The 24,825-nt window shown below is 33.5% G+C and overlaps 1 protein-coding gene across 2 annotated transcripts in view; it reads left to right on the forward strand.

Annotated features, from left to right (window-relative positions):
* CSMD3 (CUB and Sushi multiple domains 3) overlaps positions 1-24,825 on the forward strand; it is an 803,119-nt gene that overhangs the window by 367,223 nt on the left and 411,071 nt on the right. For both annotated transcript variants that reach the window (XM_009321682.1, XM_009321683.1), the window contains 2 exons: positions 9,026-9,129; positions 14,516-14,628. In XM_009321682.1, the coding sequence (XP_009319957.1) occupies positions 9,026-9,129; positions 14,516-14,628 (217 nt within the window). The remainder of the gene's footprint in view (positions 1-9,025; positions 9,130-14,515; positions 14,629-24,825) is intronic.

The following is a 24,825-nucleotide window of genomic DNA, read 5'->3' on the forward strand; positions in this document are numbered from 1 at the left end:
GCCTGTTGAGGTCCCTCTGGATGGCAGCATGACCCTCTGGCATATCAGCCACTGCTCCTGGTTTGGTGTTGTGGCAAACTTGCAGAGGGTACATTCTGCCTCATCATCCAGATCACCAATGAAGATGTTAAACAGGACTGGTCCCACTATTGACTCCTGGAATACACCACCAGTTACTGGCCACCAACTAGACTTTGTGCTGCTGACCACCACCCTCTGGGCCCAGACTTTCATCGAGTTTTCAGTCCACCTCACTGTCTGTTTACCCAGCCCATACATCAATAGCTTGTCTATGAATATTTTATGGGAGACGATGTCAAAGGCCTACATGAAGTCCAGGTAGACAATATCCACTGCTATCCTTACATCTACTAGGCTAGTCATTTCATCATAGAAGTTTGTTAAAGTTGATCAAGCATGACTTCCCCTTGGTGAAGTCATGCTGACTACTCCTGATGATATTCTTGTCCTTAATGTTCCTGGTCTGTATAGCTTGGATTAGGTGCTCCATGGTAGTATTAATGGTAAATAAAATTATACCTCAGTATAAATAATTGAAATAACATTATACCTCAGTCTTATAATAAATGATTAATTGAATATATTTACCTACTGAAACTATTCTTCTATAATCGAATATATAACAACACAATTATTTTGATGGAGGGACCTGTGATTCTATGGAAAATTATGGAGGTAAAGCCTATCAATCAGACAGCAGCATTTCATTAGCTTATACCATCAGATAGAAATGCACATTATTTACTTAACTGGGAAGTAGTCAGACATCCTCAGCACAAAAACAGTTAACCATCCTGAGGGCATATGAGGACACACAGATATAAACAGGATGTATTTTCTTCTCCTTGCCTAGTTTCACTTCTACCAGTGAAGAAGGCAACCAGAGAATTGCTTTTGATTGATAAGAAAAGAGTAGGCATGACATTGTCAGCAGTCTATAGGTGTTTTTTTCCTAGAGTTAACAGTGAAAACTGATGAAAGTAGGTATCTGGTGGATATCTTTCAGTGAGGTAGATTTCTTGCTGTTGCTAGTATGTTTGGACCATTCATACCATGTTTTTTTGCAAGATAATGTTTGCAGAAATAGATTTCCTGGTAGATCAATAATAGATGTTTTGGCACTAGAGAGGTGGCCAGAATTTCCAAGTCCAACCTTTCCCTCTCTTGTTATCTTCTAGGTACAAATGCCATTCCCACACCATGTTAAAGTTACTTACTAACCAGTCATTTCCTTCAGTGTCTGGATCAAAAAAAATATCTTCTTTTCTAGTAGCCTAATAAAAATGAGTAAAATTAACTTAATTTTATGTACAACCACTAGTAATTTTTAAAGGTATAATGAGACAGCATTTGCAAAGGTTAAGATATTTGATGTGAGAAAATGTGGCAAAATCCAATCTAAAATAATTGCTTAGAGGTAAAAAAAACCCAAAACCCACAACACAACATTCTGTATCACAAGATAAAAGGTATATAATAATTTGTATTGTTGGGAACAATGACTTAAGTAAAAGCCAATGTGTTTGCTTAATGATTTATTTGCACTCCTTTATTTCCCTTTGTGGATGCTATATTGATAGTTGAATTAAATTGTGTAATTATTATTTATTTTTGTTTCTTTGTAGAAGGCCTTATTTACAAGATAATTTCTTTTTTGTTGAATACTTCTTTTTGTTGGGGCTGCATAGGTTGATTAAATGTTGAGACTGTATTCCTCTGATTAATCAGTTTCAGAAACTCTTTTTGTGAATGCAAGCCAACACAATACAGGTCATACTTCTATGCAAGCAGAAAACAATAACATGAAAAATAAAAATATAATCTCTTCATGATCTTATTTTAATGTGCTATCCTTCCATTTTAAGACTTTCCAATAGTATTCGTTCCCAGGACAAGGAAGGACTATACATTTGTTTTCAATTATTGTGGCCCCAAAGTAAATAATTCTAAATGACCTTTATAAATAGCTGATTGCAGGATTAGCCTCTATGGAAAATTGACATTTAGCATTAGTATTGGAGTTAAAAAAAAACAAACCAGAACAAAACAAAAACCCCTTTTAAAGAACTGCATGAAAGAAATTACATGATGTGTTTACCAATGACTCTGCAAAGCAGAATTCATCTGCTACCTGTAGGATTGAGATTACTGTCAATCATTGACATATAATACTCCGGGATAACCATATCTGGTCTTCAGCTGCCTTCCCAAAAGAGCACAGTTCTCCTGAAGATCATGTATCTGCCAGGTTTGTATGGATCTTTTGGCTGCTTTACAGCATCTCAGATGGAACTACTTAAATATATTTATGTGAGTGAATTCCATTTTAGATGTTCACAGTGTAGACATCCATGTATAAATGCCTAGTCTCACTTTATAGTTGAGGAAGAGAAATAGGTACTTCTAAGCTGTGGTTGATCTAGTGTGTGTTATCTACCTTTTGATGAAATAGATTACACTCTAGCCATGTTTTTTTCACTGGTTGTGAAGAAGCCTACATCAAATATAGATGTTTGCACTGTAGATGTCTACAGTTATGTATGATGAATCCTATTGCCAACAAATGGACTCAACAATATAGAAGGAACTTTCCAGTTCAGCTAGTGAGTATTTATCTCCTGGAATTGTCTTACAGCTTTGTGTGTCACCCGCTTTTATCTATAATGTTCTATAAATCCCCAAGTTTTCTCTCTCCTTTTCTTCCCCCTCTCCTCCTTTTCTCATCCCCTCTGATACTCAAAGATTAAATTAAATTTGAAAGGACAGAAGTGCTTAATATTCAGGCTGTTTCATTTTGGCTTGTGTTTTGCTCATGTAATAGGTGACTACCAAAGATCCAATTAAACTAGTTATGCTACACAGCTGTTAGCAGTTCTTGGATATTTTGAATCATTGAATTATATACAATGTGCAGCAAAATAGTATGTAATAATATTGTGTTCTTGGCAGGATGTTTTAATTCAAATTTGTTCCTTACTATTAATATTATCTAAGATATAGCTCATTTAAGCTATATCTTAGCTTAATTTTTAAGTACTACTCTTAGGAATGATTCTATGATTCTTAGGTGACTACCAAAGATCCAATTAAACTAGTTATGCTACACAGCTGTTAGCAGTTCTTGGATATTTTGAATCATTGAATTATATACAATGTGCAGCAAAATAGTATGTAATAATATTGTGTTCTTGGCAGGATGTTTTAATTCAAATTTGTTCCTTACTATTAATATTATCTAAGATATAGCTCATTTAAGCTATATCTTAGCTTAATTTTTAAGTACTACTCTTAGGACAAAAGATTCATAACATCTTTAGAAACTTCTTCATCATTACGTTACTGGTAAAATGTCAAATTTTATAGAGTGAAAACATTACTATACATTCAAAAATATTTTTAGAGTTCCATTTGCATTGGAAGCTTTAGGATAACAGATGCACATATGGAAATACACACAACTTCAAATCTTAACACTTCCCCTTCAACTGCAGTTCTGAAGCACATATACTTGCTTCATTCTGCACACCATTCTGCTTTGTATGTTTTGAAATTTTAAAAACTTGAGTACTTCACCTGCGACACTACTTTCCTTGAAAAATCTTTGGGGCGCTAGTTCCATCAGGAACTAGACACACAGTCATATAAAACAATTGTCTGGAAAGATTGCTGTCTGGTACACGTCCTCCTAAGCATGTTCTCTCTCTGAAGAGCTGTAGGAAGTTTTCAAGTTAGCCATGAACTTTTCAACAAAGTCTTCTCTTGTGTTGCTTCTGAGCTGGATAACAGACTCAGTTTTGCCCAAGGCGAGGGTTCCAAAGGATATATTCCAAGGCACAGAAAGGAGGTACATCTCCTACTCTGCTCCCGTTTCTTCCTTTGAAAAAGTGTTTGCAAAATTACTAGAGACCAAAGTACACCATCATAATTTTCAGAAAGTTATTTTTCAAATAGGACTTTTTTTTTTTTCTGTATAGCTTGGATAATAATCATTAGTATTACCGTCTTTTTTTGTTTATTTGGTTCTGGGTTTATAAATTTAATTCAGCAATTATAAGTTGTTTATTGCTTCTGCGTTTATAAGTAGCAAAAGCAGACCAGAATGTAGAAAGACTACTGTCTTCCTCTTAGCTACTTTCGTATTTATTTTAGTGAATAAGGAGTGCACAGCTCAGCATATTTTATTTTAAATAATTTTTTAATTTATATGTATGTGTGTATATGGAGGAAGAGGAAAGAAAAGATTCCTTTTTCCTGACAGTAGTGTCTAGGGACATGTTTAATAATATCCTCTGAAACAAAATTCAAAATATGATTAGTCTGTATCAGGATAGTTATAGTAGTCTGCTACCTGCTGGACACATCACAGAAGCTATTATAAAGGTACAAAATTTCAGGGACTACTGAATAGCTGTTTCTGAAAAAGAAGAGAATAGTAATTATTATATGGCTTAATTTTAAGTAAAAATATTCTTCTCAGTTCTGAAGCCATACAGATACATATCATTAGTTGACTTACAATGTGTGAAATGATAGATCATGACTATGGTGGTAAACTGTGCCAGGTGGTATTCTGCATCTTTGAAATGTCACTCTTGTGCCTGCCTTCCAGAACCCACTTTTGATAGTATCATCCTCCTATCCAGAATCTTGTAGTTCAGGCAAATCACTGGTGAAATATTTTTGTTCATAGTATTGTTCCCTGAAAGTATACCTGACCGTTTGAAAATATTTTGTGGTCCCTCCGCACATTTTTTTTCCAGTTTCCAATGAGATTGTGGGGTGGAGCATAAATACAATAAATACATAAATACATCTTAAACATGATCATTGTTTATATGGATCAATAAAAACAATGGATCATATCTCATTTATATTAATGATGCTTATATCTTGCTCTGGGAAACTGGAAAAAAAGACTTTACTTGACTTTACAGATCAAGAATACCTGTCCCTGTGCTTCTGATTACTGCGCATCTACTAACCAGATCAATAGCACAATTTAGTAATGTTAATCTGGTTTAAAAATATGTAGAATATAGTAATAAATCAGCACGGTTTTCCCTGAAGTGTTTATTCTTACAAACAATAGCAGACTAAAATGTAAAATTACCTTGAGGTTTTACTCTAATGTTAAACTGATTCAAAGATGCCACCTATCTTTGGTCTACCATTTACAGCTTTTAAGAAAAACAAAAAAAGATAAAATATTAGGTGACTGGTAAAAGCAGAATTTTTGGGAAGTTTATTACAAATTTTTAAGTTATTTACTTATCTTACCTAAATCTCAGTTTTTATTTTTAAAGGTTCCAGCATGCTCAACTTTAAATGCTGATATCATCAAAACACCTTTTCAGTATTCTAAAGGGAATAATCAATATAACGAGCACTGCCAAATCCAGCTGTCTTTGGGTCTGATCAAACTAAACCTCACATTGTAAAACAAGGACTCTGAAAATATATCTTATCACTAAGAGTACTTATTTTCTTGCCATTCAGGCATATCTGCAAAGGTTTCAAGTACATTTTGTATTGTACATTGTGTACTTTGCATGTCAAAGATAAACAGCAGAAGGTGAATTTCCAAAAAATGTACACAGTTGTTTTTCACAGTTACAACACATAAATACTTATGCATTACATATGTAGTAAATGAGTTTACTGCCTCTTGCATGTTGGATATTGACATCTCTGCTGTTGCTATATGTTACTCTTGCTCCATTTATGCAAATTCCCTTAAAATTAAATGTCTTCAAGTTTCAGTTGACAAGCATATTTGCCAAATAAATAGCAAGTTTACTTTGCCAAATCCAAAGTTTGTACTGGAATCAGCTCAAGCGTGGTATGCTAAACCTAAGTTGAAATGGGTTGTTTATTAGTAGGCTACATACAATTGCTTGCTTACCCTTTAATGATTTGAAGTTATGAAATATTTCATTTGTACTGCAACGTGTCTGGAGTAGTTATGGCTAGCTGTTTCTAACCCTCTTCTAGCAGAGGTATGCATGGTACACAAAATGATTTACTGGGTGAAGCAATAATATTTTACTTTTTCCTATACATGAAATATGATCCTATTTGGTGGTTACTGTTTCTGGATTGTTTTACTACTGGTGGTTTTGTACAAAGTTGCAGCATTTTCTAATTTTCAGTTGATCCAGAAACTTTTAAGAAGAAATCACAGTAATAACAACTGCAAGAATATGATTATCACATTAGCATTCCAAATTTAGCCAGTTACTAAAATCTAATCTTTTATTTTTTAATATATTCTTAAATTGTGAAAGTTATTAATGACTTCATTGCTACTTCTTGTCTTAAAAATGTGACTGTTTCACAGAATATGACACAAGACAGATGTAGACTAATCTATGCATCTGTGGCTTTATACAAATACACTTTTCAAAGTCATACCTTTCCCATTATCACCGTTTTAGGTGAGTTACAAAGAGAATGGGCCAGAAATCTTTTAATAAAACAAGCTTCTCTGAAAAATATTAATAAAGAAAAAACAAATAATAAACTTTTTTTTGCATGTACATCTATTTTGATTTAAAAAAAAAAGCTTGCTTTATCTCAGAAAAGAATTTCAGATTGCAGAAGAATGAGAGATTACATCAGAGCAGCCAATAACCTGATAGATCACAACACAATCATCAATAATTTTGGGATTCACCAGAGACTAGCAGAAAGATTCAAGCCGAAGCTTATGATTTGAACAAGAAAATCAAATGTAGTTATTTTTTCATGTTCCACGGTATTCCTTAATAAGTCAGATATTTTTCATGGAGTTCTCTTACTTTTTTTATTTGTGAGCATTGTCAAAAAATAGTGAAAAAGATCTTACATATCTCCAGTGAAATTAAGAAAAAAAATTTGAACCTTAATCATATGGGTAAAGATACGTATTTTCTTTTGGGTCAGCCCTAATTAAAAAAAATGTATCTTGAAACACTTGTGAAGGAACTTATATTTTCCTTAACCTCTATCCTTTCCTCTGCAATGAAATACACATAGCATGGGATATAGTTGATTGTGCTAAAGAAAAGCTGGTTTAGCTTTCTGACACTGCTTATAAAGACAAGTACAAAAAGACAGATGTTTTGTATCAATTTGGTGGTACTCGCTTAATATAAAATATCTGGAAAGATATCAATTTAAAAAAATTACTGTTGCACTTACTAAGAAATATATGATAATAAGATTAGATTTCTTCTTGTGTTTAATGGAAAACAAGATTAGGATTTAGGTGGATGAACTAATTTTGCAATTTTTTTTAACATCTTGGATTTCTTGTTATTATGAATATAAATTTTAGTTTTCTATGCTGTAGCACTTAAGTATTGATATTATTGCAAAATGTATTTTACTGTTAATAAGTGAAATATACTTTCAGCTTGAATTCAATACTAATATTATTTGCCCAGAAACTCCCATGTTTTACTGTGGAGCCTTTGCCCCGTACTGACGTAACTGCACATCTAATTGCACATAATTTAAATGTGTACCAAAAATGAAGACGTTTTTCTTTTTTCTTTTTTTTTTTTTTGTTAATAGTGAATGAAATATATGTCAGCTTTAAATCTAGTTATGGATTTCAGTTTAATTTTTATGTCTAGGCTTACAAATTTTGTGGCTAGAACAACACAAACCATCCAGAATATTTTTTTACACCAAGAAGATTAAGAAGATTTATGTGTGGTTTTGTCTGCTTTACTCAGACAATTAGAGCAAATCAGCTACTTACCTACACAATTTTCTATTTCCTCTCATCTGGGCCCTCTTAACTCTCTCTACTTGACTGTGTTCCCTGGCGTATAATGCACACATACATGCACACACATACATGCGTCTGCATGCATGCACGCACGTGCACACACACACACACACACTTCTGTATATGTGAATATGCCAAACTGGCTGTTCCTCAGTGTACTTATGTTCCCATTTACACCTGTAAAGAAAAGTGTTTCTCCTCCCTTCAGAACAATTTACAATCCTTGGAACATACATAAGTTTCTCCAACTTGCCTGTACTGGCTCTTGTTCATAGAAACATGTCCTTCTGCAAAAAATTGCTAGAACCCAGTGTAACAAAGTAATATGAGCTTTCAAGGACTTGATATTAATCCATCAGAATGGCATCCACAGCTTTAAACACAAACACTCTCAGTTCTCAATTATAACAATAATTAAAGACCATTTATTACAGACATAAGTATTAAAAATTCATATGCATAAGTATTCTGTCATTTTATCTATATGAAAATATGAGGAACTTCTATTATTTTCATAAAGACAGCATGATTAATACATAGGTGGAAACAATATGCTTTATTTTCTTTTCTAATAATATGGTTGAATTTTGCTCTAAGTGAAAAATTCATTGTATTCTTAAAATGGAGCTGAAATTTTTATCCTTCAGCATGAAATATGCATTCTGTGATTTAAATTACAGGATATAAAAATTACCCATGCTTCTGATAGCTGCATTTTCTCAGTTTCATGAAATAAGAAAATGACTTTTACCTTTGATCCAGCTTTATCCTACTTGAGCCAGATTATAGATGTCAGGAGTAAATTATGTTCTTCACCTTCACTGCATTTACTCAGTGAAGAGTTGAAGAACAATTATTCAGTTGTTATTTGAAGACAATTGTATTGCACGAAGTGCAATTAGTTATGATATCCTTTGAGTATATCTTAATCAAAATGTAATGCAGTTATTCAGAATTGTATTAAACGTAAAAAATACATAAATAAGTGAAATGATGGTGCTTTCAGGAGGTCAGCAGAGTGATGATACCTTAAAGTTATTATAATTTATATTTCATGAACCAAACCTGCTGGGTTAATTACAATAATTTATTGTAAAATATGCTAAAGTTACATGTAATTATTAATTGGAAAATCTCTTTTATTTACACTGCTTAAAAGCTTATTTACAGACTAATTTCTCAGGTACATTTATTTATTTCTAAAATATATTTGCTTATTTTATTTCCTAGGTTATTCAGATAAATTTTGAAGAATTTGATCTGGAGATTGGCTATGACACACTGACAATTGGTGATGGAGGAGAAGTGGGTGATCCTAAAACTGTACTTCAAGTGTAAGTCTTTTGCATTTACAATTTGTATGCATTACAGAATATGTGTTTTTTGATGAAAGTAAATAGTGATTAGAATCAGGTAAATCTCAATAAAAACTAATCTTACTGAACTTCTAAAATTACTGTAGGTGACAGTTTGAATACATCATTATGTGTTTACTGTTCTGAAGTCAGAAAGAGATGAGCTAGACAGCAGAAAAGAAAAAGATAAACTAAAATCAGAAATTTTAAAAGACATAGTCTGTACATTCACATGTAGACATGTAAATTTTTAGGGGCTACTGTGCTCCCTTTATAAGTGAGTCCTCAAATGAAAAGTGTGTAAGAACATAATTAAAAATAGACAAATGGACAATTTATACATAAACTTTTACAATCTCCTAGCAAACTTAGGATAACAAAAGATGTACTATAGGATCTTTACCTTTAAGTGCTTATTGACTATTGTAGATAATGCAAAAAATGAGTTAGTATAGTGAAGAAAATTGCTAAAGAGAAAATCTGAGTAAGATATTACCTAAACCACATATGATTACAAATCAGACAGCACTGAGTATTAAATAAGATTTTTATGATCCATTAGCATTCTTCTGGAGTGTGTGAGCCCAGATATATAGAGACAGATATAAATACTTAACAACCATTGATTAACATCAGAATCCATATTTCTTAGATACTCAACTTGTGATGATAACTGGTCTTACAATAATAACAACAGTCTCAAGAAGACAAATTCAGAATCTCATTCCTTAATTTGTAAAATTTTGAAGACAGCAGTATAATCCAATGATTCTGTTATTTCTGTTTATTCCCCAGTCATTTGAAAATATGCATAACACTCTTATTAGGTATTACTTGTAGTCTGTCATTTTATGCAGCTCCAATTCCATTCTCAGTAAATAATTCAATGTTTTGTAAGAGAAGGCCCCTTAAAATACATTGTATTTATTTTTTTCAAATCTGTCTCAATTTTATGAAAAAAAAAAAAAAATGTTTATTGCTTAGAAGCCATATTTTACCCATAAGGGATTGTCTGCTAGTTACAAAAGATTTTTGGAAAAGGCCAAATAATATTTAACTGTTGTTTTTAAATAAACTGGCCTCTCAGTAAGACCTTATTTTATCATTAGTTCAAATGAGTTACAAATTTAAAACAGATCAGAACTGAAGCAGATGTGATAAATATTTAGTACAAAATGTATTTAATCAGAACCCAAAAGAATAGCAAAATTAGGATTCCTTAAAATGATATTCCCTGCATTATATTTAATGGAAATGTATTCCTACTATTTTACATATTGTAGCTTTCCATTATTCATCATAAGAATGATATCAAGAATTTGTTTGGTTTGAATACCATAAAACCAATGTTTACCTTTTTTTTTTTTCCCCTAATTTCATCTCAATATTATTAACTGCAAAACTTTGAGCAGAAAATACAGTTGTTTCAAGATTTGCAGATTTTTATCACAAATTCTTCCTTAGATTTATCCTTCAGAGGATAGATTATCCGACCTTCTATTTTTAATTGTTTTTGTAATCTTTCTATCCTTTCTTATCAATGAGGAGACCAGGATTTGGCCAGGTATTTCAGGTGCAATTACTTTAGGATAATGCAAAGTTTCTTCAGTGGATTGTAGATGTGCTAATTGCTACTAATAATAGTTTTGAGAAGTGGGGAACTACTGTAATTTCTATTTTATAAACAGTAACAGTACTGAGCCTTCAAAATATACTTCTAATAATGCTGGAATTCAATTTCAGATATTCTTAGATTCCTAAACTATATTGACTACCCTCTCATGTGGAAAGAGCATTAATTAAGTACCAAGTCACCAGGTCTTATTAATTTTTAATTGAAGCATTGTTTTTTATTGCTACCTGAATTACAGTAACACATTGAGGCCCATTAAAATATTTAAAATTTTGAGTAATGTAGTAAAGCACTCTGTCCAGATTTTATTTCATTAAAGATACTAGTATTTTATGAAAGTATGTCTGATGATGAGACCTATGTTGGGGAGAAATTATGAAATTACAGGATTAAACTTGTCGTGAATCTAAAGGAATTCCAAGTAATTTTCTTTAATAAAAGAGTTTAATTAGAAATATGAAGTGTTAACATATGATAAGAGAATCTGTTCTGTAAATGACTAGATAAATAATTTTAAAGAATTCTTACCGTGAGGATCCTGGAAAAGCAAAAAATCCCCCAATTAATTTGTGGGGTTTTAATATTAAATAACATTGTATAATCAGCCACACATATATTATTTTTGTATACCAGTGGAATGATCACTGATTATTCTGTGATCAGAAGTATCAATGTTGAAGTTATTAGGATTAAAAAGTTTAAAAAAAAATACATGGAAGATGGAACATAATTGAGTACTGTAAAAAACTTGTAAATCTTTTCTCCTGTGAGCCATGCAGACTTTGTCCGAGATATGATGCATAGCAAATAAATCAGCTATTGTATGATTTAATTTTGGATTTTAAATTTTAAAATAATTATCTTTCCTCCAGCAAATTGCTGAAGAACATTGGTTTGAATATGTCTGGTTTATGTGTAAATGATGTGAAAACATTTATCTTCCAATTTATCAAAGTAAGGAAACCTATCCAAGTGTTTAATCCACTAGTCTTACTGGGCACTGCTACATAGGAACGTTGAGAACCAAAAACTGAATTTAAGTGGCATTTAGATAGAATTATGCTTCCTAAATTGAGAATTGGAGTCCTGATAATTCCTGCTCTGCTGGTGCTAATCACAGAAGCAGCTGAACTCCAAAGCCATTTCAGTACTTGCAATTAAGTTTCACTGGGTGCCTATAATTCTGTGCCTATATACATGCACCCGGCAACAGGACAGACTGCTCCAGGGTAGTGAGCCTAGCACATAAGTGTACTTAAATCTGAATGGAGTACATTTTTTGTGTGTTTGACAAGATTACTAATATGAAGGCATTCTTAGTGCTTTCCTATGGTACTAAGATCTTTGCAAGATGGAGCAGTGTTACGTTTCATTACCAAGGGATAGAGGGAAGAAGGAAAAGAAATGGTGGGTCCTCCTTCACACATCAGTCAGCACTTTTTCAGGATGTTTGGAACTCTGCTTTCGGCAGCTTGGTCTGATGGTTGCTGCAGGTGACTCTTAATGTAATATGCATCTGGGCAGTGGTTCCTGTAATATGCATTTGGAAAATCCAGTGCACAAGGCATGAAACTAATTCTTACTCTTTTAGTATGCTTGCTATGTTGGGTGTACATGTATCCAATCTCCCATATTACAGATCATCTTCAGCAGATGGAGAGTGTCGCAATACTCTGAATATCCTCTAACCTAGTCTTCAGTGTACTCTCTCAGGGGGAATGTATGTCACTAGTACGTAGGAGGGGTAGTTCTGCAGTCCTAGAGGAAGAGATAGAAAACACCCTGCTGAGTGTCGTAACTGTTAAGTTGTTTAATAAAAAGGGCAGCATCATAATCACATCTCTCCATTTCTGCTGTTGACAGTGTTCACTGCTCAGCTTTTGAAATGGAAGGTGTAAGAACCTACTTCCAGGAGAGAAATCTAGGTAATGAATCCAGGGTAGAGGAAGTCACATAAACCCCAGGAGGAAAGGGTAATTCATAACTGCAGAATTTCATTATCTTAAATAACTTCCTTCACATAATGCTGTTTTTTCTGGATCTTGTTGCTCTGTGGCCCCAAAGTCTTCCCAAATATTGTACAGGGATCCCTAAGCACTTAAAAAAGAGCAACAAGTGATTTCTGTGTTCTGTTGATTGATTCTTATTTTCAAAAATGCATTTTCAAATGGTATTTTTCCCCATGTACTATTTAATTGAAAAATATTATTCCTGAAAACAGTATGCATTTTAAAAAAAGTATTTATAATTGACTTCAGAAAATGGAAATGATAAAACATTTGATGGCTGGTTATTATAGGAATTATTCTCTCTGACACGACAAAAAGATTAATATTCCCAATGGCCTTAATATTCCCAAAATGTACTGTCAGTCACCAGCGACAATTACAAAACTCTGTTAGCCATTACATCAGTGTTGTTTCTGAGGAACATCCTGTTAGTCTATTAATTTGGCAAAGACTGAACTCACTGAAGACGCTTTCCTGTAGTGAGGGAATGAGCAGTTAGTACATTATTTTGGCCAGGCATTTACTTGTTCAATTCTGGCAAGAGTCTTTGTAGTAGCTCCATCTGTGAACACAGATGTGGGAAATAGACATGAATTTCTCCCACAGCAGTGTATTTCATACAGAAACAAGCTAAAAAAGACTAGAGGGGAGAACTAAAATTAACTGCAAAATACATTTAAAATAGTCCATTTGAAGTTTCAGCTAGCTTTAAAGAATGGTTAGAACTGCAAAAAACAAACTAACAGTTTTCACTTTTATACAGTCTTGTGCTTGTGATCCATTCTACAAGAATGGAAAATGTTTTGGTACTTTCCACCGTTCTGTTTTAGCTGATAAATTCTTACCAAATTTGAGACAAAGTTTTTGGAAAAAAATGCAATGTAACAAAACTGCAGCTTTCACAACATTTCCTTTTTGCTATCACACTATTTCATTCAGCAAACAGAATGAATATTTAGGATTGCATTGCCTTTCAAATTTTTGCAAACAATATGAAAAGTAGAAAAAAAAGAAAAATAAGTTTAGTTTAGTTCTTTCTAATTAATCAACATCCTGTAACATTAGGAGGTTTTAAAGTCCTGACATCTGATATTTTTGTTAATGAAGGAATGAACGTCAGCTGAGTCTGTCAGGCACATTCTTCCGTTGTTGTGGTAAAGGTGATGACAGGAGGTGAGAGAGTGCAGGGAATTCATGGACCTTCATAAAAGTATTGTTATTTAAGAATAACAACTTCCTTCTAAATATGCAATGCATGTATCACAAAGTAGGTAACTGTATACCAGAGAAATATTTTTTTTGAAGAATAAATTTAGTGTTTCATTATAGGCTTCTAGTGCTATTTGATATGCCTGCATGTATCTGAGTCATGCACACAGGACTGCCAGATAAGGTTCAGGATTAGGAGAGATGTCTTTCTGGATCAGCAACTGAAAGAGAGATGAAATATTTCCATACAACACAAGCAGTAGTTGCTTGTGTTTATAGACTGCTATCAAATCTGCAGTCAGATTGGAACCTTGAGACCTGCAGTTGGAACCTTGAGAGCTGTATTGGCTAACCAGCAAGTTGATTACTAATTTGGTGTGAGCTGAATACAATGAATTTAAAAACAAAAAAACCATAAAAAATACTTAATAGTTATTTAGATTCCTTATAAAAAGAAAAAAAAATCTAGTTACTTAATACTTAATGGCTTTACAGATTTTTTTTCTATCTATAGGTTAACTGGGAGCTTTGTACCAGACTTAATTGTGAGCATGAGCAATCAGATGTGGTTGCACCTTCAAACGGATGAAAGTGTGGGCTCAATTGGTTTCAAGGTTAACTACAAAGGTAACGACATATTATTGGAAGTGAATTTAATGGTGTACCAAAAATTAAGCCAATATTATGAAGTGTTTTTCTTTCATATTAGGGGATGCATTCTATTTCTAGTTCTGTCAGTTTTAAAAACAAGTTTTTAAAAACAAGCTGAGTTGAAAAAATACAAAAAATAAATTTGTTCTCTTTAAAGGTCTTACGCCATGTGAAACCGCACAGTTTTTATTTGGTGTGTTCTTACAGCAGTTGATTTTTGGCATATAGTTTTACATCTGTTTTCTGTTATTTCATGTTGAAAAATATTAAAATGAAATAATTCTGTGATTATTTAAAGCTAAAAGTGTAAAGGAAATGAATATTTCCTACATTCTTTTGAAAATTAATCATGCCTACCGTAACAGAAAAAAAACACTGCAAGCAAAGAATTGGAATTACTTACGAGTTTTGGGCCAAGGCAAACTTACCTAATAACGTTGTTCTTTATGGTCTTAAAATGTGAGGGATCTATAACGCATAACATAAAACAGCTGGTGCTATTTGATGCTTCTGGGAGAACATACAGTTTTCATACAGCATGAACAGCAGAATCAAACAAAAACTTAATAACATATATATATGCACTTCTGTATTATTACAGAATTAATTATATTTATTATTTTTATATTAGCTTTAACATAGCTGCATGTATTCCTAGCAACAAATTTCTAAATTGCATGGTTCCTGCCTACCACCAAAACTAGATAATAGAAAATATGAATATTCATTGAAATTATTCATCAAAAGGGGAGAGAGGAAAGGCAAAAGTTAAACCAACAACCATGTGTATTAGAAATGGAGTGGATATTGTTGAGGATGGGCAGATGGAGTGAATAAACATATTGGGAGTAAACCTGCACGATGTGACTTGCTGTTTTTTTCTGTCCATGACTTTCCTTTGGCTGTTCATGTGTATTAAGCTCTACAGTGGTATGGCACGAGAGTGCTTGTGCACTCTTGATATTCAGATCTAGTGGACTAATATAGGAAGATCTTACTACTTCATTGTATGGTAGTTATTAAGACCCAGGATTTCTACATTCCAGCGTTGAAAGGGGCAAGAGAAATTATTAGTATAAACAAGTTTAAGAATTTGTTAATATAGCAAACCTTGAACCATAGCTGAGTGGAAAAGGAAGCTTTTTAGATCTGAACTTGAAATAATTTGCACAGCTCAAGTAGTTGTTTCCTTTATTTATAGGATTCTTTTCCAGTAAAATTAATTTTACTTGCATCAATTTTAGTTTGCAGAAGGCAGAGGATTATTGTCGTGTCTTACAATGTACCATTATGTGTTGTTTTATTAATGAGTTACATTTATTCTTAGAAGCTATAGTTCTGTAAGATTAAAATAATTGAATATGAATAGGTAGAAGGGGACAGAAAGGGTGAACATTCACAATCTCATTACCACATAATCAACTTTGTAATTGCACACCTAGATATTGAGTCTGTATTTCTCTCTTGCCCTACACTGGTACTTTACACTAGCTCACTAAATAGCATTTGAATGCATCAGGCATTCAATGGATAGGTGCTGTGTGGCAGGGGGGGGGGGTCTGTTTTATTTTGTTTTTTTCCCCCCAATCTAGATTATGGGATAAATTTTTTGTATCCGTTGCCTTTGCTTTGATCCCTGAGAGGATGTATTCATTAGAGATGCCAGAAACTAGGCAATGATCCCTTAAATAGAATGGGAAATAGGGGGGAGGAGGCAGGTTTGGGGGCTGCTTTTTTTTTTTTTGTTGTTTTTTCTTTGAGTTTACGTCACTTCTCTTAATGAAAGTAGGCTCTGAAAAGAGACGTCTAAACGGATAGTATTTTGATAAGCAGCTGTTTTGCAGTTAAAGTTTTGGAACTTATGAATTGGAAGTTGACAGAAAGTCCAATGAGGTAAACTGAGCAATTGAGTTAGAACAATGTGTTCAGGGCTATGACATATCACTGACTTCTTTACTAGAATCAAAAAATTGCAATGACTTTTCTCTCAAAAATATTCATAATTACTTAAGAGAATTGTGATTTCCGGGAGTCAGGGTCAGAGGACACTTTAGTTTAAGTGACTACATGAATTATTATGTATGCCCAACTTGCTTGTATTTCTTTTTAATGGACTAGATCAAATTCTATTCCTATAACTTGTCCCATTCCACCTCACAATTTCCACTACCCACTCAGACGCCTAACTACAGCTGATACTGTATCTATTTATATATATTATATATTTAGATCTTGTGAGTTTCTGCTTACATAAAAGGTGCAACTACATTAGCATTTTAGATTAGATCCAGCAGTGTGATTTTTGAAGTGAATCTTCTCATCATTCCCACTCCCCTTGCTTTAGTTTTCATCACAGAGAAATCTTGAAAGGCACAAATTACATTCCTTTGAGTTGAATAGCATCGGGAATAGCATTCCTCATGTCCTCCAGCTCCTAATGGGCATTGATCAGGAGCTGATGAAGCTTGTCCAAAGTAAAACCACTAAAACACAATCAAATTCTTACAGATAGTATGGATACTGTATCTTCTATTGTTTCACTCTACAGACTTGCTTATGTCGGAGTTAATCACTTGATAATGTACTTGATAACAGTACTTGCTAACAGCTAAAATAATTTCCCACTAAAATGTTTTGATGCCTAAATATCTACTTCTGTGCATCCTGAGACTCAACTAACTACAAAGGTAGTGGAGATGTGTGTGCCTCATCCCATCAAAATTCATAAACACATTCTTCAATCTAGTTGACATTTAGGTCTGAGTCTGGCAGTCATTTTCAAGAATATAGATTGCTCCAAGTCCTACATGGAATATGTTGGGACGAACAGAAGGTTGTGGGATGTCATTACTCCGTGCCCTTTACCCATTGTCCCCCAAAATGGTATACTTGCTCAAGGTGTGAGATAGGTCACATCCTTTCTGACTGGAATAGAATTGAATATGCCATATCATTTGTAATGATAGAAATAGACAAATGAATTTTTAAATACCTATGCATTCTCTTATTTAGTAGGTTTTGAGCTGAAGAATTCTTTTAAATTTATGTTATTACAGGAACTAAATGTTTATTCTCTTTTATATATCTGCCATTTGAGATAAACTAGTAAGTCTTTGTGAAATAATAAAAATCTTTGTCTTCTAGACTAATATGTTGCATATGGAGTTATTTTATAGTTTTAATAGCTAGATTCCATTTTAATTATTTAAATATAAAATAGAGATTTAAACATTGGAGGGAGTATTTTAAAGTAAATAAGTTTGTGCTTTTTGAAATTCCTTTTCCAGTATCCCATAACATAAAACTACTTAGGAAGGTAGAACAATAAATGGAATGGGCAGGACAGAAATACAAGCACTGCCTCATTAGAGATATATTTTACCTGTTAGCTCAGTGTTGTGTAAACTGTTTTCATGCTTCAAATGTATGTGTAGATTTTTTTTTTTTATGTGAAAACATAGAATATTTAGCAATTTGAAATTGTAAGTGCATTATTTCCAAGTCATAATTCTGGGGATTATTTGAAAACCATAATCCTTCCTTTAGATATGAGATCAGACTGTGGTGCTCATATAATTACCAAATAAAACAAACAAATAATGCATTCTTTTTAGGCTTCCCAAATCAGTGCTATGAAAGGAAACTACAAATTAATAGTTATTACTGATGACAAGTTGCATGAACACTTTGCATCATTCAGTATTTCAGGAAATGGTGCCATATTGTCACAGTAGCACTTCTATTCCCAAAGCCATGGTGAAAAGGAAGGAAGTTTCTATCTGAACAATAGTGGAGAAACAATCTCCAACATATTTAAACACTGTAACTGAATGGTCTTCATCTATAATTGAGGAAAAAACAGCTGCACAAAATACAAGACAAACTGATAAAATTGTGGCATAACCTTCAAAGACTAGAAATCCATTGTTGTAAGATCATAAGATTTTGAAGAATTGTGACTTCATTTCCCAAAAACTGATTGAGAATCTAGCAATGGAATATTATAGTTCTTGGAAAACTATATGTGAGAACTCTAACTGCAACAGCTTTGATATGCAATAGCTTCCTTTTGTAATTTTGGACATGTGTGAAAGAATAAATTAAATAAAAAGTATGCCTTATACACTTTTTCAAAATAAAATTGTTATTGCAGAGATTAAAGAATAAAATAAATAATAATGGTGTAAATTCATAGGAAAAATTATTTTCAGGAATGAAATTAGTAATGTAAACACATAGTACAAAACCATCCTGTATTAGCATATAATGGGCAAGCTGAACTTCTGTTTAGGTCAGATTTGGGTCCTCTGAAACAGAGGAAACTATCCTCGGGGCAGTCTCGTTCTGTCAGGTCCTGATATCGCATCCTCAATTTCTGAGCATTGGCCGGATCTGAGGGATTTTTTTTTCTTTTGGTGTGTCTTTGTTTTATTTTCTCCAAATAACTGACTACACACTAATAAAACCTCTTAAATCAGTAGGTTTTCCTGATAGCTCTGCCTCCTAACAGGACAAAATCTGTGTGATTTTGTTGTTAACTATAATAGTACATCAGACATACTCTAATTTTAATTGCATAAGAAAAGAAAGTTGAAGAAGGTTACTCTGACTGAAGTGTAATGATAAGTTTTGGAAAAGGCTTGTCTAAGGTGCCAAGCTAGACAGGAGTGTAGGTAAAAAGTGAATTTGAAGCAAAATAAATTTGCTTATTCAATTTTCTGCATCGATGATCTAATTTTAGGATATGGAATTTACACTCTGACACCCAGTATTTAAAAAGATGTCTTTTTGCTTAAAGCGTAACTTTCATCTTGCTTCAACCAGTGTGACTTGTGTTCCTGAGTGCTTGGGGTACTGTTGCAGCCTGGGGTGGCCTTCTGGAGTTTGTGATTCGTATTTCATCCTATTTTCCTAGCAGTAAGCACTGAGTTGCAGACACATCTGAGGTTTTTGGTCACAGATGGCACAGACATGTTTTTCTATGGCTAAATGTTCAACAGCACTTGCTTTTCTGTTGGTGACAGAACACTGAATGATCTGAATTAGGTAGATAGTTTAATCCAGTGTTAGTCCTCTAACTATGTCTGGAAACACGTATTTCAGAAGTATGTGCAAAGTAAGATACATTTCCCATAATACAGGCTTCAGGAAGGCTTTATCTCCACAAGTTATGAGAGTAGCTTATCTATGGAATGAATATCTTCATGTCCATTCTACTAAGAAAAATATAGCTTTAATTCTTGTTCATATTATAGACTAATTTTTAAAAAACTTAAATTACTGAACTCAGTGAGATCGTGGACAGTTTCATTCTGTCATTTTGGGGTTCACAAGACAGGTGATTTTTTTTTGTTTGTTAGTTAAATACGATCTAATCCTTCTTTTATGAGGAAGGGGAAGTGAAACTTTTGTACTTTCTGCACTTCAAAATCAGGAATTAAATCTCTGTCACACTTCTTTCTGAACTGTTCAGTCTTATCCATTTCAGTTTATATTCTCTTGTGGTATTTTCACTCTTCTGATGATTTATGTTGCCTTTGTACCGACTCTCCTCTGTTTCTCATCGTGTGTTTGTTTTGTTTGTGTGTGTTTTGTGGTGTAGTAATTAGATGGGATCATGCCAGTGACTTATGTTTTTCAATTCTAATACCCTCAATTCTATTCCTTGTGCATCCTAACTTCGTTTTGCAGAAAGAACTACAAGCAGAGATTCACATTAATGGCAAAAATCCCTGTGTTAAATCAATGCAAATGATTTTAAATCTTGTAAGTCTCATGATTTGTTCAAATCCTCAAATACAAATACTGCTTTGTATTTATAAAAAAAAAAATAATGAACACTTCTTGTTGTGCAACACCACTAACCAACAGTTTACAAATACAGCACAACTTTTGCTGTACCTGATTCCATTTCTGCTGAAAGTGTGTTATTGACAAGTTTTGTAATTCAAGCTTATTCCTATTTCAGATCTCTCTTGAATATATTAAGCAAAAGGGCATCCACTGCAGAAACCTGGGGCACCTTCATTGTTAACTTACTGCCAAGATGAAAATTGGTGCTGTATTTTACCTGTGTTCTTCCTGCTTTGTTGGCCACAACTCACTGCAAGCTTTTTTGGTAATAGACCCTACTCTGTCAGTATTATCCAAATGTTTTATTAATCTTTTTATCTAATTCTCAAACAATGTATTCGACATAAGATATGAGTTCCTGTTTGTAATCCCTAGATTATAAGAATATGAGAACAGCTCTACAGAGTCATAATAAATATCTATTTAACTGAGTATCACATAAGGAAAAGAGAGCAAGCAATGATGTACTGATACTTCTTCAAAATGCTTTCCTACACTCTAACAGTTTGTGGCACAGAGACTTCCTAAATCCAGTCTATTTATTGTAACTCTTGACAGATTTTTTCATCCATGACTTTGTCTATTTTTCCTCTTAAGCCCATGTACAGTTATAGTATTCTGAATATTTTATGGCAAGGACATTCCAATGTAGAAGTATTTTCTTTTGTTCACTTTAGTTTCACTAGCTTTGTCTGATGTCTTTTCATTCTTTTCATAGAAAATACAGTGTATTTAATCTGCCATTTTACTGCTTACTCAGCCTTGCAGGACCCTTATTTCTTCACAAGTGGTTGTCCTCATTGCTGCTCTGTGTAAGCTAGTAACATCAGCAAGCTTTGTCATCTCACTGCTTGCCTTCTTTTCCAGCATATCTACAAATATATTGTCAAACAGATTACATACTAAAGAAATCCATTAGTGACTTCTGTCCTCTCAAAGAACTGACCGTTTACTTTTACCATCAATTAACTATATTTTAAGCAAACATCTGTCTTTTTATGACAGAGGTCCTAGTCTCTGTAAGAACCTTCCATGAGGCACTTCCTCAAATGCCCTTTGGAAGTGCAAATACTCTACCTAAACTGTATTTCTCTCATCTTTGAGTCAGCTAATCTCTCTGGAAAGCATTGGTAGGCTTGTAATGCAGGACTTTCCTTTAGAAAAGCCATGCTGCTTTGTGGATGTCATTTTTATCCATGTGTCAGCTGAATCTATTCTTGACTGTAATTTCTAAGTCTTGTTACATCTCAGGTTTACATCTCTATACTTTTCAGATGCCCCTTGGACATTGTCTTTGCCCCTCTGTCCTACAGTACTAAGATCACCTTAAGCAAGAAGTCAGACATTCCTTAAGCTTTTCTACCTGCACTTGGAGTCTAAGGAGGCCCTAACCCAGGCTCTTTTCCTGTGACCATAGGTCCAAAAAATTACTTAGGTTTTCTGCTATTGCTTTACAGCACCCACAGAAACAGCTAGGCAAATAACAAATTTCTGTTCTTCTTTCTGATGGAGTACCTATTTTTTTTAATTATTAGTTGTTGGTAGGTTTTTTGTTTGTTGGGGGGGCAGTTTATAAATGATCATGTGTTGTTGCTAGAAACTAAGTTCTTTCAAAACTTTAATGCATACCATCAGGATAGGTTTTTTGGGCGGGGGGGTTTGTTTGTTTGTTTGTTTTCTTCTTGTAATTACTAATTTGTTCCAGCAGGTCTTTTGACATCTCAGTCTTTGAGAGTTCATCTTTATTATTAGAAAAGACTATGTTTGTTGTACTGCTGAGATAAGAAATTTCCTATCTGTCTCAAGGTATATGTTTTGCATTTGTGTTTGAATAAAAAGGCTAACGCTGTTCTACCCACTCATTGTCTACTCTTAGTCAAGACTGCATACAGCAATTTGACTATGTACATGTGTATTTAAACACACATATATACTTATAATCTAAGAAAATGTCAAATGTTAGTACATAATTTGTAATTTATATATGTAGAAAACAATATACTTAATTCATATATTTTATAGAGAGAATATAGATTAATGTTGCATCAGATTTGATCTTTCATAGCTCCTTAACTGGTATTTTTGAGTACTTAAAAGGCCAAGAAGGTTACATTATATTGAAGGTCTTAAAAATTTCATATAGTAGGAGGTTAAAAAATTATAAAATTGTATGCAGCTACTGGAATTTAGCTTTTCAATAAATTATTACCGGTACTGCTTGTAACTATGTAATCTTTCAATACAAATATACTGTTCTCAGGTCATATGAGAGCTAATAATAAACTGTGCCTCAAAAAGCTGTTGTATCAGAATGCATTAGGGTGTGGTTCTTTTTGTTGTCTTTTAAAATAATTTCTGGAAGGAGTATATTTTTGGTATTAAGAAACTTTCATGTTTCTCTTAACTTTACTAAATTGGTGAAAATGTCTTCAGTCTAAAAGCATGTTCTTAGAAAATGAAATTGTGCGTTTTATCTTTATTTCACATCTCTATTTCCCCAAAATATTTATTTACTGGTGCTTGATGCTTCGTTTTGATTATTGATTTTAATTCTGATTTCTCTGGATGTTAGTATTGTTTAATATTATATTCTCCAAGATGATTTATAAAAATGAGGTTATTTGTCTTCAACAAGTCTTAATTTAATATTCATATTTCTACTTAATGATTTTGTTTGGTTAAAAGGAAGGTAATTATTTCCATGAGACACAATTTATGAACCTTTTTCTGCAACTCCCCTCACATCAGTGGAGAGCTGGTCAGACAAATTGTTATTTGAAGGTGACTCCCATGACTTTTTAATTTTGTTCAATAAAACTGTAGGTCATCTTTTCTGCTTTACAATATTTAATTAAAAGCATTTAGCAATCAAACCTTTTGTGATAGTATTATCTATAAAGAAGAGTGGAAGGATTTTCTCTGCTCTGACATTAGTCTGCTGAGCAATATGAATACATTACACGCAGAAAGGTCACCTTTTTCTATGTCCTTAAGTATTAGTTACTGCTTGAACCAGGACATTGGGCTAAATGGCTGTTAGTCTGACTCATCCTTGTCAGCATTTCAGTATGTATTTAACTGCATTCAGTTCTGTTGTCTTATGTATTAAGCATATATGTTGCAAGAGACTAACTATTTACTTCTGGTTTTGGGGTAAAAAGTATACCGAAAACTGCTTGTTTATTTGTGGGAGTTCAGTGAAAATTTTCTTACGAGCATTTCTGCACTTTATCTCTGTAACTGAAAACAAGAATCCATAGACAATTCATGCTTTTGGAAAGATCCTCCTGTGCAAAGGGTAGAATTTGAAACCCCAACACGATAGAATGGCAGTCAGAATACCTTGAGCTGAACAGCTCTAAGAAGTGCCATGAGTTCTGTGTCCGCATTCAATATGCCTTATTTATCTCTGAATTTACCTCAAAATTTACAATACTTCTTTTTTTTTTTTCTTCTCCACCAACTAGCCATGATCTCTTAGTTCAAGCCTGACTCTTTTCTCCACATATTTTACAACAGTGAGAATTTGGTATGCCTGTTTAGTCTCCTTTTACCACACTGGAATTTGAGTTGATGGAGGTCCCTCTTGTGGCTGCATTGACTTCTGAGTTTTCCACATTGCTGAGCATTATGCCATGAGAATGTTTGGTTTTTTTTTTTTTTCTTTTCCCCCCAAATCAATAATTAATTTCTGTAACTGCTATTATGCTAGAAAACAACTACATCAGCAGTGCATTTTCATCATCTATTTTCATGTTCTGAGAAACCTCTATTAACTAATTGTATTAGAGAAGACTGTATCTTACATTTATTGATGGCTTTTTGTTTGTTTGCTGTTGGTTGGCGTTTTCTGTAACGTATTTCCAGAGAAAATGCCTATAATCTATAAAGCTTTAGATTTGCCCAGCTATTGTGGTTTAACCCTAGCAGGCAGCTAAGCCCCACACAGCAGTGTGCTCACACCCTCCACAGCAGGATGGAGGAGAGAATCAGCAGGGTAAAAGTGAGAAAACTCATGGACTGAGATAAAGGCAGTTTAATAGGTTAAAGCAAAAGCTGCATGCGCAAGCAAAGCAGAACAAGGAATTTATTCTCTACTTCCCATCAGCAGGCAGGTGTTTAGCTATTTCCAGGAAAGCAGGGCTCCAACACGCATAGTAGTTACTTGGGAAGACAAACTCCATAGATCTGAAAGTCCCTCTCTCCCTCCTTCTTTACCCCAGCTTTTATTGCTGAGCGTGATGTCATATGGTATGGAATATCATAGAATCATAGAATCATTAAGGTTGGAAGAGACCTCTAAGATCATTGAGTCCAACC

Source organism: Pygoscelis adeliae, unplaced genomic scaffold (assembly GCF_000699105.1).
Source record: "Pygoscelis adeliae isolate BGI_AS28 unplaced genomic scaffold, ASM69910v1 Scaffold111, whole genome shotgun sequence".
In the NCBI taxonomy this organism is placed as follows: domain Eukaryota; kingdom Metazoa; phylum Chordata; class Aves; order Sphenisciformes; family Spheniscidae; genus Pygoscelis; species Pygoscelis adeliae.